Raw genomic sequence first — 14,622 nt, 5'->3', positions numbered from 1 at the left:
ATAGATAGATAGATAGATAGATAGATAGATAGATAGATAGATAGATAGACAGACAGATAGATAGATAAGCAAGAGCTTGTTTATTCTGCTCCTTCCAGGAGTTTCCATGGAAGAGCTCCTTCTGGCCCCCAAGTTCCAGGGGAGATCAGAAATCCCAGCACACAAATGAACACAGGTGGGTCAGACAAAGGCAGCTCTTCCAGAAAGGTCCCTGATGCCCTGGTTTTCACTCATACATGCCACCGAACAACTGGCCCATCCCTAGAGTAGTGAGAAGGCCTGCAGTCCGCTGGAATTCCATCATTCTCTGGTCATTGTCTCCATGAATCCAAGACTCTCTGTTTAGCAGTTACAGATGGGTCAGTGAGATCTGGGTAGGCCAGCTTTGACTGACACAATACCTCGAGGGTGTTTTTCCTGCTGCTGCTCATGAGAGAAGCTGGAGCTGAACTTTCCCCTGTATTGATCTCCCAGGTCAGGTGAGAGTCATTTATTCCTGCTCAGACACTCCAGGGACAAGCCGGAAAGAGCATAGCATGGTGAGTAATTAGGAAGCATCTGGGCAGCTTGTCAAGATGAGCCCATGGATGTGGAAAAAGGAGGACCAAACGGGTCCCATTCTCGAGAGAGAGAGAGAGAGAGAGAGAGAGAGAGAGAGAGAGAGAGCTTTCCTTTCCACCCCAAGGCTTCCAATGTCCAGGCCCAGGCCCGACAGTTTTGATTATGTTGCTCAGTGTTGCTCTCAGAAGTCCACTTCTAGACTCCAGAGCAACTGTGTTTCCTATTCAGTCTCCCTTTTTTCCTTCCCTTTTTTCCAACCCCCAGCTCATCCAGAGCTTTTGATCTCAACTCCGAAGTCTGTTTTGTTTGCCAAAAATAGAGTCTCCTATTTCAAAACCAGTCTTTCATTTTTTAATGCAATTGTCATTTTGACCATGCAGAGACTATGCCATTCTGAATGTTTCAGACTCTCCCATGCAGTAGTGATAATGAAAAGCAATTTCCACTGTTCTGTCTCTCACTCTGAGAACAGCGGGGAATTCTGGAAATTTGGATGGGTTTCCATTTGCTTCTGAGTCTCGACAATCAGGTTTTATGACCTTTCACCTTATGGTCTAATGTCAAAATATGGGAAGGACTGAAGAAACTGGAAATTAACCCCCTAGAACATGTAGACAATAAAATAGGCAGCTGGGAAATTGACACATTTCTTGTTGGCACTGTTCATCTTGGCATCTCGGTCACTGGGGAGATCTGGAGGCACATCACACAGACAGCTTGCTGAAATCCTTGTCTTCTCACCTACTCCCTCCACCAGGGTGTTGCCGACATTTCCTTGGACAAAGAATCCAGTGCAAAACAGGAAGATGTCCTCAAATGGGGATTAGCCATAGACATTTGCATTTATCTAGGTCTCCTGAAGACTTACCTTGGGTCACTCTCTGTCTTACTGTTGGTAGAGGTTTTTAAGGGAGGCATAAAAGAAGACCCTCTTTACTGGTGGAATAAAGGAATATATGGACTTCCAACTTTTCCTCTTGTCTGGAGCCACTGCCTTCCTTCCTGTACGCTGTACAGTCCTTTGTGCTGCTTTCATTTGCATCTAAGTAGTTTGGACTGTGGAAAGTGATGAAAGTGACTTACAATTGGCCTTGGGTATCTGCTGCTTCCAACCAATTATGAATATGTGGAATAAATGCTCAAGGGAGGTGGCAATGAGGTAGGACAGGTACTGAATCAACCTCTGAGAATATTATTGGTGGCAGGAACTGGAAGTCAGGCAAGAATACAATGTGGAAAACAACGGAACCAGAGATAATTTCTTTCTTCCAGCACTCTTTGGTAGTCAGGCTGAGGGCAACATTTTATTGAGCGGCCAAGAAGAGAACCAGCAACGGAAGATGGAGAAGAGTTCTGCCCCTAGAGCATCAGATATGTCCAAACCAGTGCAGGCACAGAAGTGGTCAGCTCTGCAGGAGAGTCCCCAGCAGACAGTGAGAACTGACCGATCACACTGAAAAGGCCTGTAGAGGATCCTTTGGGAATGTTGTTACTGAATCTCTTAGATCTGTCCTCGTGTGGAAAGTTTTATGCTGCTCTTCGTCACATGAATATGAACTAGTTGCAGTATGATCACCCCTTTATAAATAGGTGGATTTCACTGCTCCATTTGCTAGGAGGCTCCCAATAGCATATCTCTCCTGAATGGGAGTATGAATGTCCTCTTGCTATTTCCCAGGAGCACCCTAACCTATTCCCACATCTATGCCTCCAACACATTCAAAGTAGTGGCTTCTAATCATTTTCTTCAAGGGAAGAAATCCTTCCTTATATCTACCCTGGTTGCAACATAAGCAGCCCCTGAGGGAAGAGCCCCTGGCAGGTATTCTCAGAAGCAGGTCCTAAGGAAAGCAGGAGATGAGGCCACTTCTCTAGTGTGGGGTGAGGGCTATCTTGGGATCTGGGCGATATGTTCACTTGCAGATGCCAAACAAAGGCAGACATCTGTGAACTTTCCAATACCTGTCTTTCAGGGATCAGCACCAACTGCATCATTTAGAGTCTCTTCTGTTGGAAAAGCCACAAGTCAACACTCCAGGCCTACCCAATGTCAGTCCTTTTCTGGAGCCCCTGGCTACGGGAATTTTCATACCTGGAACTACTTCCTTCCCTTAGGGAACTCTCAATTTTCTGCTTTAGAGGTTGCATTGCCCCAAAGTAGCCTGAATAAGGTACTTAACCTTGGGCTAGAAACAAACAGAGAATGGGATGGGGTGGGATGCCCCGAGGAGGAAGAATAGCTCAGGATTCCAGATTGCATGATTACTTCAGAAGTCAACTCTCTCTCCGAGAGCTCTCAGAAGCCGTGACCTCTGACAATTGGTACACTTTCCCATGCCACGGTCTGCCCAACTGTGAAACAGTCAGACAATACACTTACCTCCTCGAAGGGCAGAGGGGCCTATGGGCCACTCCACAAGTGAATAACCTGCCAAGCATTCAAAGGAAGTTGGGGAATGCAGCAGAAAACTGTCAAAGCATCATTGCAACCCAGGCCCCAACCCCCGTCCCAGACCCTCCCACATTCAATCCAGGCTAAAGAGTGGGGGAGGGGGGACAGGGGAGGAAGGCAGGGAGGGGGACAGGCATGCACCGCATCACATTCCTTTCTTTTTCTTCTCCTCCCCACCCACCAAGGAATTTTCACATTTACAGATTACAGTGTAGGGGTGGAGTGGTGGTGAGTGCAGGGGCCCATGGCAATTGAATAATTGTAAAATTGTAGCAAAACAGGGAAATAACTCATTAGGGTAATGAGGAGTTGAGGCTGCAGTGCTGCCCAGAAGGCGGGAAAGGAGGAATTTGGAATAAGCTAAGGCTAAGAAGGCAGAGATGATACCGAAACAGGGTGAGAGCGAGAATACAGGAGGGAAAAGAATAAAAAAATCCATTGGTCAAAAAGAGAAAGGAGGAGAAGGGAAGAAAAGGAGGGAGACAAAAATATAGTTGCTTTTTCTTTCTTCTTGTTGTTTTTCAGTTTGTTTTAATTTTTAATTTTTATTTTTTGTTGTTGTTTTGTTTTTAAAGAATCTCACACCTGATATTCCACGTTCCATCCATTTCGGTTCACCAAGGGCAATGAAGAAATTCTCTTGCCTTTCGTATTCCTCCTCATCTACTATTTTAACCCTTATGGTTTTCCTGTAGGGACAACAAGAGAGAGAGTGTGTCGACTGGGTCGGTAGATTGGTTGGTCACCTGGAGCACAGCCTTTAAAATCATTCCCCATCATTCCTGGCACATGCAGTCCAGTCCCACCATGGTGGCTTTCGACAGGACCATGGTGGATTGTGTTGTTCTCAGGTAATAAATGGTCTTAGCTTTTCTTGTCTCCTTGGTCATAGTTGTTCTTATGGGTGAGAGGGGCAGGGAGCCAGGAGGCAAGGAAAGGTGGGCAAAGGAAGGGAGCCAGAAGGACAGGAGGGGATGAGAAGGCAGAAGGCGGGTAATGGTGTGCAGTCATTTTAGACCTTGCCAACAGTTAGTAGGAAGTGAGTCGGGCAGCACATTCCACCGGGTGTCACATGGTAACAGTGGCATTTCTCTAGGCAACAGGTAAACTACTGACCCACTGGGAATGACCCAGGGTCTTCCCACAACAGGAAATATGTCAGCAGAACCCAGGGTTTGTGTCCCTTCTTTGTGTCTATACTCACTTCCATTGTGAGTTTCAGAAAGAAAATTGTAAAAGTAAAGTATTTATGAGGAAGGGATACCAGAGAGAGGAAGAGAGGAGGGAGACAGAGAGATAGAGAGAGAGAGAGAGAAGAAAGGGAGGTAGAATTGTGTGATCTTCTCATTCTTTATCTCATAGGGCTTCAGTGGTGGGAACCAAAATAAATATATATTAACCCCAATATGACATAGGAATCCTTTACTATTTACAGCTGATGCACTTCTGGGAAAATGTGAAGAAAACGATGTAGATCATCAAATTCTAAATCACCTTTGGGCTTCTATCACTTAGGGGTGATGTGTCCCCAAACTGGCTTCCTTAATGTGAATTATCATGGATCTGGGGCACAAGGTGATGGAAGTTTCTGTTCATCTCTGGGTATCTCAACAAAACATAGCATCTTTTAAAAACAAATCACCCAGGGAAGAAAAGGTTCCTTGAAATTCACTCCCCTCCAAAGACTGGCTCTTTGTCATTGGAGAAGTTGCCTTTTGGGCCTGGTTCTTCCTATGTGATTTCTTCTGGTCCTTCATGGAACCACAATGGTGGCCGGCAGGTCCTACTAGTGAGCCAGAATTGTAATTTTCTGCTTTGTTTTTCTTTTTCTTCTTTTTTGGGGCAGGGGGGAGATTGGGGGAGGGAAGGCCTAAGAACTAAATGCTCTAAAGGGTAAAGAGCATTTACCTAAATGTCTCTTCAGATCCTCTGATGTTCCTGCTACCTTCTGTGGATGTGCTTGGCTTTGCCATTTATAATGTAGTAGACTGACCTGAGGGAGTTTGTAAGGCACAGGACTTGCGGTGCATTTGTGGAGTGTGTACTTTACAAGTACAATCACATGCCACATAAAAACGTTTCACTCAATGAGAGACCACATCCACAATAGTGGTCCCACAAGGCTATATACTACCATATTTTTACTGTATGTTTTCTATGTCTAGATATGTTTAGATTCACAAATACCATTGTGCTCCAGTTGCCTGCAATATTTAGTACAGGTACATGCTGTACAGATTTGTAGCCTAGGAGCAACAGGCCCACATAGTGCAGGTGTGTTGTAGGCTATACCATCTAGGTTTGTGAAAGTACACTCTATAATGTGCCCACAATGACAAAATTGCTTAAGGACACAGTCCTCAGAATGTATCCTTATTGTTAAGTGATGCACGACTGTACATTTTTATTACCTTTTTGGGTACTTCTTTTGACATCTTTTTATAGCTTGCTCAGCGGACAAAAGGCATTTTTGCTTTTTGGATTGTCAAGAGGCATTTTTGGGGAATATTTCTGTTGGCCCTAGATATGGGACCCCAGGGCTGTCTACAAGGTGTGAACCTGTTTTTCTGCTGCAGGAACTCTGCTGTGGGATGGGATTGGGGTGCTCTGTGACCACAGGCATAGACTGGAGGGCATGAGGGACGGCTTGGAAGGAGAAGGAACATTGCCCTCAGTACTGGCAGCTCCCTGCTCCACAGTATGATCTATTCAGGAAAGGACTTCCTGACTTGCCTATTGGAGGCCTTGGGATGTATGGGGTCATTGAAGTAGAAGGCAAAGGTTCCATCTGCTCTGAGAAGCCCACTGGACTTCTTGGGGAAGCTTCCATTTGGGTCAGGATGATCTCCACCACTATTGTAACTCTCCACCCCCACACCTGGGTGTTCTTAATAGGAAACACAGAGGAAGACAAATGGGTATTTGACCTAGATCTGGAACTCAAACTTGTACTTTCAGCTTATTCAAGGTTAGGAGGAGAAACAAGTCTTAATAGTAGCAACACAGCAGATAAGGTGGCTCCTAAAGCCTGCTTTTGGGAGGGGAATGAACTACAATCCAAATCCATTGATTCTCAACTTCCTGGGATTGTAAGTTTAGCCCTGAGAATAACTGCCCTGTGGAACTCTGTGTTGAGAGCCTGTTTCTCAGTGCTGCTCTTCTGCCTGGTGCTGGGCTGTCTGGTCCCCTTTCCCCCCCAGACACCCAGCCATTCAGGAGAAGCCAAGCATTGCACATGACACTCCCAGCATTTTGACTCTTTCTTTCCCCATACTCATTTCCTCATCCCAGAAAAATTACCACTGGTCTTGAGCATCCCTTGTATGGATGCCATGTGTCAGGCTGGCAGGTGTTAGGACAGAGCTGGGGGCAGAGAGAGGACAGAGGAGAGGGAGGAGTGAAAAGAGAGCAGAAGAGAGAGCAAGAGAGGAGACAAAGGAAAAGGAACCAGAGAAGTGGAAGACAAGAGGAGGAGGAGACAAATGGTTTGGAGAGGAAGAAACAGAAGAGGAGAGAAGAATGTTAGTGTTAGTGTGGAGGACAGGGTACTACACCTTTCTGAAAACTCATATCCACCATGCGGGGGCCCATCATCTCAATGAAGTAATTCTTGTTTTTCTCATACGCCTCATCATCAATTACCTTGATGTGAATTGTTTTGCTGTGGATGGAAAAATAAGTATCATAAGCAAGGAGTAGAGTGTGGGACAAGTCAGTCAGGAGACAAAAACAGGAAGAGAAGGAAACAGTTAAAAGATTCAGAAAGGTCCAAGTTTGCCCCAACACCATAGGGGCACAGAGGAGAGTGGCTGCCCGTGGACCCCTCCAGCCTCACTGGGCTCCTCCTGGGCTTTGTGCTGCTTCATGGCGTGATCATATTTGAAGACTGAAAAGAAAGAGCTCAAGCTGCACAGGCGAGGGCTCTGAGTTCTAATCCTGGATATGCTGCGTAATCTTGGACAAATAATTTAACTGATAAACAAACAGGATGAATCATGCTTACAGCATCCCAGGGCAGTTGTGAGAGTAATGAAATAACATACACATAAAGGCTCGGCCATGAAGGTCCTCTTATGTTTGCTTCCTTATCCGCCTTGCTTTTGGGACAAGGGAAATTTTTTTGACTTTTGCAATCAGCTGACATTGATCCAAATGGTTTATTTCATAAGAGCAGAAAGGGACAAACCGGTCTGTGAAAATCTTGCCCAGAAATAGTAGAACTTCTCTTTTTCTGTATGGCAGTGACTATCCCAGGGGAGCTGGCAGGAGGGTTGGTGGGGCAGGGGGGGGGGGGGGTGGGTTTGGCTCATGTCACACATTCTGGCAATTCACAGCGGGCCTCGAAAGCTGCTGACACTGTCTCCAAACAGGCTTCTGCAGTCACAGGGATGCGCCGGCTGGATCACATTAACTCTAGGGCTCTCAGAATTACGATTCCTTTCTCAGTCCTACGACGATCTTGTGCCTAGCACAATTATATTGCTTTTCATGTTAAAAGGTATTATTCTGTTAATATAAACATTTGAAAATATATGCCCATTTAAATCACCCTGTTCTGCATTTCTTCTTCCTTCTTTCTTCCTTTGTTTATTTATTTATTGGAGTTTTAAAAACAGATGTAGCCCTGGGCCTCTCCAGATGGTTGCTTACTGCAGGGACATTTTGGGACCAGTTCCCAGGGAAGATGTTTAGACTTCTCCCGGTGGGTGTGAGACACTGCTAGGTGTGTGGGTGTGGAGCTGGGTCTCCCCTCAGTTGTGGGAATAAGGAGGCCTGAGCAGGAGCCCTGGGCAGTGGCCATGGGTCTGCACACCGTTTCAGACTCTGCTACCCCGTGACCTGGCCTTGTTGGAGGAGACCGAGGCCTTCAGCAACTCCTTTTATTCTTTTTTCATAAAATAGGAATCTTTACATTCTAAACGGGGACAACCTCCCTGCCCTCCTGAGCTTCCCTAAGTCACCATTAGACCTTTGGATGTCTACGGAGCCTCCAGTGTTCACACTGTTGATCCTGCAGAATCAGATCTGGTCCTTTGATCCTGAAGTGAATGCAACAGCAGTTACCATGACACCTGGCCCCCGCCACCCCACCACACGGACTCCAAACCCTCATCACTTGCCACACCCACCCCAGTCATGGACAAACGTGGCTCGCCACCATAGAAAGTGTGGCTCTTCAACTTGTGAAAGGCCATGATGCTTTGGCCTTCCTTCTTCCAGGTAATGGAGACAGATGACCCGGATTCAAATCCAGCCTCCACCCCTCACTAACTGGGTGACCTTGGGCAATGCTCTAAAGTTCTTCAAGTCTCGTGTGTAAGGTCGAATAATAGCACCTACTTTGTGGTGTTCTTAAATGAAATAATTCACATGAATTGCTGGGCAAGGTTTGTGTTCCCTATCAAAAGTTTCACAAATAGCAACCATTACCACTAAGAGTAACAACAATCCCAGTTTGGTGGTTTGAGAGTAATATGTAAGGAAAGCTTATCATCTTCAGCCATTAAGTCAGAAAACTAGGGGAACTCAATAAGTACAGTTGGTGAACCAAGAGGTGGTTCAAGCTGGAAATAGAAATCAGGTCATGAAAGGTTTGGATAAAACAGTATGATAAATCTTAAATGTACTATTACAGGGGTTTGGAATGTTAAGCGTGGTAACAGAGAGCAGCCCGCATATTCTCTCAAAATCTAGCCCATGCCCCTATCAGCAACGAGCTCTGGGCTAGACACGCAACATGTCATGTGACATAGCATGACTTGTGCTATTTGGATTGACATCTTAGGTGGGGACAAGAGATGCCATTGACATCTCATGTGGGGACAAGAGAAATGAGGACAGGTGTTAACTAGTGGCAAGAGTAACTTAGGTTAGCCAGCTGGAACCACCATCGGAGCAAGGAATGAATGGAGGAGGCAGGGTATAGGATTCTCCCATTGAGATCATTCCCAGAAAGGGCATCACTGTTGGGACTTATGGTATTACCTTGCCTGGAGGCTAGAAAAATCCCTTCCAGCTCTTGAACACTGGAGAAAGTTCTCACTTCTGCTCAAGTCACAAATGAGGCTTTAAGTTTAATACGAGTCACCAGCCAGATCTTGAGTTTTCTTTCCAAACTTGTTCTTTCCCATTTCTGTCAATGGCACCATCATCTAACAAATTGCCAAGTCCCTAAACCTGGAATCACCCCTCATTCTTTCCTTGCCCTCACGCCTCCCTCTCTTCCCCAGCACAGTTAATTTACTACCACCCTTCCTTCTGTCTTTAAGACCTAGATCAAAACACCATCTCCTGGCCAGGCACAGTGCCTCCCGCCTGTAATCCCAGTGTTTTGGGAGGCTAAGGCAGGTAGACCGCTTGAGGTCAGGAGCTCAAGACCAGCCTGATCAACATGGTGAAACTCTGTCTCTACTAAAAATACAAAAATTAGCCAGGCATGGTGACGCATGCCTGTAATCCCAGCTACTTGGGAGGCTGAGGCAGGAGAATTGCTTGAACCCAGGAGGCAGAGGTTGAGTGAGCCGAGACTGTGCCACTGCACTCCAGCCTAGGCGACAGAGTGAGACTCCTTCTCAAAACAAAACAAAACAAACACTAAAAAAAAAAAAAAAAAAAAAACACCATCGCCTCTCCCTTGGACTTTGCAATAGCCTCCTAAGAGATTTTCCTGTTCCTGCCTTTGCCCTCTGTATTCAATTCCTTCCCCCATGTTATAGCCAGGGTTAACTATTAAAAATGCAACCCAGGTCCTATCATGCATCCTGTAATTGTAGCACATACAGAACCCTGACCATGGCTTATGGAAGCTTGCATGATCCAGTCACTGCTGACCTCTCAGACCTCATTCATAACGTCCTCCCCTTGCTTGTGTGCCCCAGACACACTGGTCTTCCCAGTCCTCAAATCAAGCCCTTTCCCAACTAAGGGCAATCCTCTTGTTATTCCCTCTGCCTGGGACACTCTTCACCAGGGTCTGCGCTTATCCTGACCCTTTGGGTCTCTGAGTAAACATCACCTCTTCGGAGAGACCTTCCATGGCTACCTTATCTAGAGGACTCCCAGCTCTACCACTTTCGGGCACTCAACACAACCTGAAGTTAGTTAGTTACTAAGTTAGGACGTAAGCTTTGCAAGTGCAGAGAACTTGTCTTTTTTTAAAAAGCCTGCAGCATCCAGTATCTCCAGGCAGTCTCCCATTCAGGGACTAACCAGACCCCACTCTGCTTATGTCCAAGATCAAGCGAGTTCTTGTCTATCTGACTTGCTATAGTAGTCCCAGTGCTCAGCACAGTGCCTGGCATACAGAACACCCTCAATCATGACTTGCTGAGTTACTCACAGTGAATTTCTAACACACCTGAGACTTCATAAAATGAATCTACTCATCTTTTTGCAGTAAAAATATGTCATTAGACACAAAAATATTTTGAAGGCTACTTTCATGGTATGCCTGAGGATTCTCAGTGTGACAAAGAAGCTACAGACCCAGTATCATAAAACCTAGACCCCCAGTTTACTTAACATACCACATTTGTCTACTCCAAGGAAGATCTCTCCAATAGCAACCCAGGATATAACTTACTGGTTCAAGTGAGGGTTTTCAATTTTTTTTTGGGCTCCCTACTTCCAGTTCTTCTTCCAGCATAGTGGCAGTTATTTAATGGTCTTGGGGACAGATTATCCTGAGCAGCTACTCCTAGAGCCAGTAATGCTGTCAGAGGCTCCAGGACCTGCACCTGCCACTCCTCCAAGCTTTCTGCCTAGGGAGGTGCCAAAGCACACAGCGTTCCCAGAACAGACCTGGCTGAGCTGCTGGGGAAAGCTGCTCCCAGGAGATCTTCTATCAAACAACCTGCAGACGATTAGGAAATGCATGTCTGGGCTGCCTGGCTGGCCTTTTAAAATAGTCCTTTGCATTGAGGACATTCAAATCAGGCCTCTGATCCTCAGGGTACTGTAAAGAGGAAGGGTTCTCCTTAGCCATTGAGTTCTTTTAGAGTGAAAATGGGAGTAGGCAGCATTTATTAGTTGAATGGATGATTAATACATTGGAGGAGGCCTTCTTTATACAGGAAGGAAGAATTCTAAGATAATACATATGTTTACATTGTGTTCACCATCAAGAGAACCATGAGAAGAACTTTCTTATTTCATTCTTCTTATTTATTTATTTATCTATTTATTTATTTAGACAGGGTCTCACTCTGTCACCCAGGCCGGAGTGCAGTGGTGTGATCATGACTCACTGCAGCCTCGACCTCCTGTGCTTAGGGTGTCCTCCTGCTTGAGTATGTGGGGCCACAGGTGCATGCCACCATGCCCAGCTAATTTTTAAAAAATTATTATTGGCAGAGATGGGACCTCACTACGTTGCCCAGGCTGGTCTTGAACTCCTGGGCTCAAGTGATCCTCTCACTTTGACCTCCCAAAGTGCTGGGATTACAGATGTAAGTCACCATGCCCGGCCTCTTATTTCATTCTCACTTCTACTGTATTAACATAGATATTATTATTACTTACATTTTATTTTATTTATTTATATTTGAGACATAGTCTCACTCTGTCTCCCAGGCTATACTGCAATGGCATAATCTGGCTCACCACAGCCTCAACCTCCTGGGCTCAGATGATCTTCCCACCTCAGCCTCCTGAGTAGCTAGGACTACAGGTACCTGCCACCACGCCTGGCAAAATTTTGTATTTTTTTCTAGAGACGGGGTATTACCATGTTTCCCAGGATGGTCTCAAACTCTTGGGCTCGAGCAATCCACTGGCCTCGGCCTTCCAAAGTGCTAGGATTATAGGTGTGAGCCACTGGGCCTGGCCAGTTATTATTACTTCCATTTTAAAGAAGAGAAAACAGATGCTCAAAGAGGTTAAGCAACTTGCTCAGTCGCACAGCTATTAAGCAGCTGAGCTGGGATTTTAGCCTATGTCCTCCTATTACACCTACAGCTTATTTCTTATGCGGGTGGGTAAGCTCTGGATATCATTCCCAAGCTGCAGCCACAGTGAGGAGGCACAGAATTTCTGCACTGAAATCCCAGCAGCACAGGCAGGTAATAAGTGGATCTGCCTCTGTAATGTATCTTGAGTAGGTGGCCTGCTAACCCTTCGGCCCTCCCATGCCAGAAATAATCTCTGAGTACAGGCTGGGCTTCTAACTCTGTGACCTCTTCCCGCCTGATTTCTACTGAATGAGTCTTTACCCTGTCAAGAAGGGTTCTCTTTCATCACTTCTAAATGTATCCTTGCTGCTCCAAGCCAGCTAACGCTCACAGAGCTGCCTTGACCGGGGGCAGCCGGACCGAGCAGGTGAGGAGCTGCGAGCCTTTCCATGGGAGCTTTCAGAAGCCTCATATCTCTGTGCTGAGTTCTTCTTGTAGTTTTCTTTATCTTCCCCGTTGGGTGTCCCTGCCCCATCTATTCCCCTGCCAGGTTTCTGGCTCTTTGAACGTGGACTGAACCCCCACCGCTGCCTGCCACCAACAACCCAACACTGACATTTCCCTGACCCCTCCCCCAAGGTCTGAGGGTAAGGCACCTGTTCCACGGCAAGGCTTAAGGTCTCTAATCGGTGTTCTCTTTAAAATAAGTGTGTCATCTGGCCCTGAAAGCTGTGCTTCTCAAACTTTCATGTGCACATGAATCACCCGGGCATCTTGTTAATGTGCGGATTCTGATTGGGTAGATCTGGGGTGAGGCCTGACAGCCTGCCTTTCTAACAAGGCCCCAGCCTGTGCGGATGCTGCTGGCCCATGACCAAAAGATACCTTGGAGAAGTCTTTCTGTCTCTGTTAAAGACCCAGGGAAAGAGGAGCAGCAGCTTGAATGCTAGTGCCAGTCAAGGATGAGGGGCTGGAGTCAAAGTCTAGCATTTCAGCCAAACGCTGGACTACTTAGGTCAATTCAGACACTACCTCTTGAGAGGGACTTGGGAGTACATCCAGAGTAAGGTGACTAGGGTGATGAGAGATCTAGAAACCACCTTTCAAATTAACTTACTAATATTTATGTAGTGCTTACTTTGTGCTAGGCAGAGCTCTAAGCATTTTGCTTATATTAAGTAATTTAATCCTCACAACTAACCTGTCACATAGGTAGAGGCCAGGCCAGGTGCTATTTTCTCTGCACATATTATCTCATTTAATATTCATAATGACCTATGAGGTAGGTGCTATTTTTATCCCCATTCCCACACATGAAGAACCAGAGGACCAGAAAAGTTAAGAGATTTGCTTAAGGTTATAACTAAATAAGTGACAGAGCTGGGATTTGAATTCAGACAGTGTGGCTCTAAAGATTTTGCATCTAGCAGCTACTAATAGTTTAACAACCAATATGTGCAATTACTAAACCTTTAAGTCAGCTCTTGCAAGCTGGTAGGAGTCTGCTCTGGTACACCACCGACACTGTCAGATTCTCCCAATGTGCTTGAGAAAGATTGTGGTGGGAAAGAATAGTTCTGATTGATTTACAACTTATTTTACCACATGCTAGTGTTTGCTCAAAGTGGGTAAGTGTCTGATGAAGTGAGGCAAAAATGTGCTTATTCAAAAAAGTCTTTGGGGAAGAAAAGGCTTCAAGATTTGGCTTTTAAAAGGATTATGGGTGAGTGGGGAGGCAGAGTTTCTAAAATGGTCCCCTAAAGATGTTCTGCCCTAATCCCTGGAATGTGTGAATATGCTGAGGTATCACTCCTGAAATGTTATATGGTATCACAGTTACCTTTAAAATAGGGACATGATCCAAGCGGGCCTGATTGAATTGCATGAGCCCTTAAAAGCAAAGAACTTTCTCTGGCTAAAGAAGAAGGGGAAGCCAGAAAGATGCGAGCCACAAGGAAGATTCAACATGCTGCTTTGGTTTGAAGATGAAGGGTGTCTTGTGAACAGGAACATAGGCAGCCTTTAGGTGCAAAGAGAGGCCCCTGGATGACAGCCAGCAAGGAAATGGGGACCTCTGACTTCAAGCCACAAGAGACGGGATTCTGCTGTTGGCCTGAATGAGCTTGGAAGTGTATATTTCCTCAGAGCCTCCAGATAAGATCCCAGCCTGGCCGATACCTTGGTTTCAGCCTTGCGAGACCTTGGACAGAGAACCCAGTCAAACCTGCCTGGACTTCTGAGATACAGAACTGCGAGATAATATATGGTATTACTTTAAGCCTCTACATTTCTGACAATTTGCTACACAGCAACAGACGACTAATATGGAAGGCTTATTGATTTTATGGAGGCAGGAACCTGAACTAAATGATCTCTTGGAACTCGCCTGCACCATCTATTTTGTGAACAGAAAGAGTGTTTCAGGGTGTGTGTGAGAGCGTGCACAGACTCCCCTTTTGCTTTGGTATCTATTCTGGACCCTCCTTTGAGCCCTCTACTGCATGCAGCTTCTACATACCTGTGACTAGCTGGACTCATCAGAGATAACCTACTGAGGATGTGGCTTCCCCTAGGGAAAGTGTAGGAATATTTTGTCTCTACTGACCGTAAAGACCTGACTGCTGGACATGTTTATGGATGTAGACCCACATATTTGAGGACTTAATGCTCATTCTGTTAATTCTGAAATGTCTGGGTTTATAACTGGGCATCACAACCCAT

General features: G+C 45.8%; 1 protein-coding gene across 5 annotated transcripts in view; it reads right to left on the bottom strand.

Moving 5' to 3' along the window:
* SLC8A3 (solute carrier family 8 member A3) overlaps positions 1-14,622 on the bottom strand; it is a 142,981-nt gene that overhangs the window by 13,543 nt on the left and 114,816 nt on the right. For 4 of the 5 annotated variants that reach the window (XM_023230225.1, XM_023230247.1, XM_023230240.2 and 1 more), the window contains one exon: positions 3,599-3,702. In XM_023230225.1, the coding sequence (XP_023085993.1) occupies positions 3,599-3,702 (104 nt within the window). Of the gene's footprint in view, positions 1-3,598; positions 3,703-6,567; positions 6,675-14,622 lie in introns of all 5 variants that reach the window. The other variant, XM_023230233.1, reaches the window with a different exon arrangement.

The sequence above is a fragment of the Piliocolobus tephrosceles genome, chromosome 6 (assembly GCF_002776525.5).
Source record: "Piliocolobus tephrosceles isolate RC106 chromosome 6, ASM277652v3, whole genome shotgun sequence".
In the NCBI taxonomy this organism is placed as follows: Eukaryota; Metazoa; Chordata; class Mammalia; order Primates; family Cercopithecidae; genus Piliocolobus; species Piliocolobus tephrosceles.
Note: the sequence above shows the minus strand (reverse complement) of the source record. Positions and strands in the feature narration are given on the sequence as shown.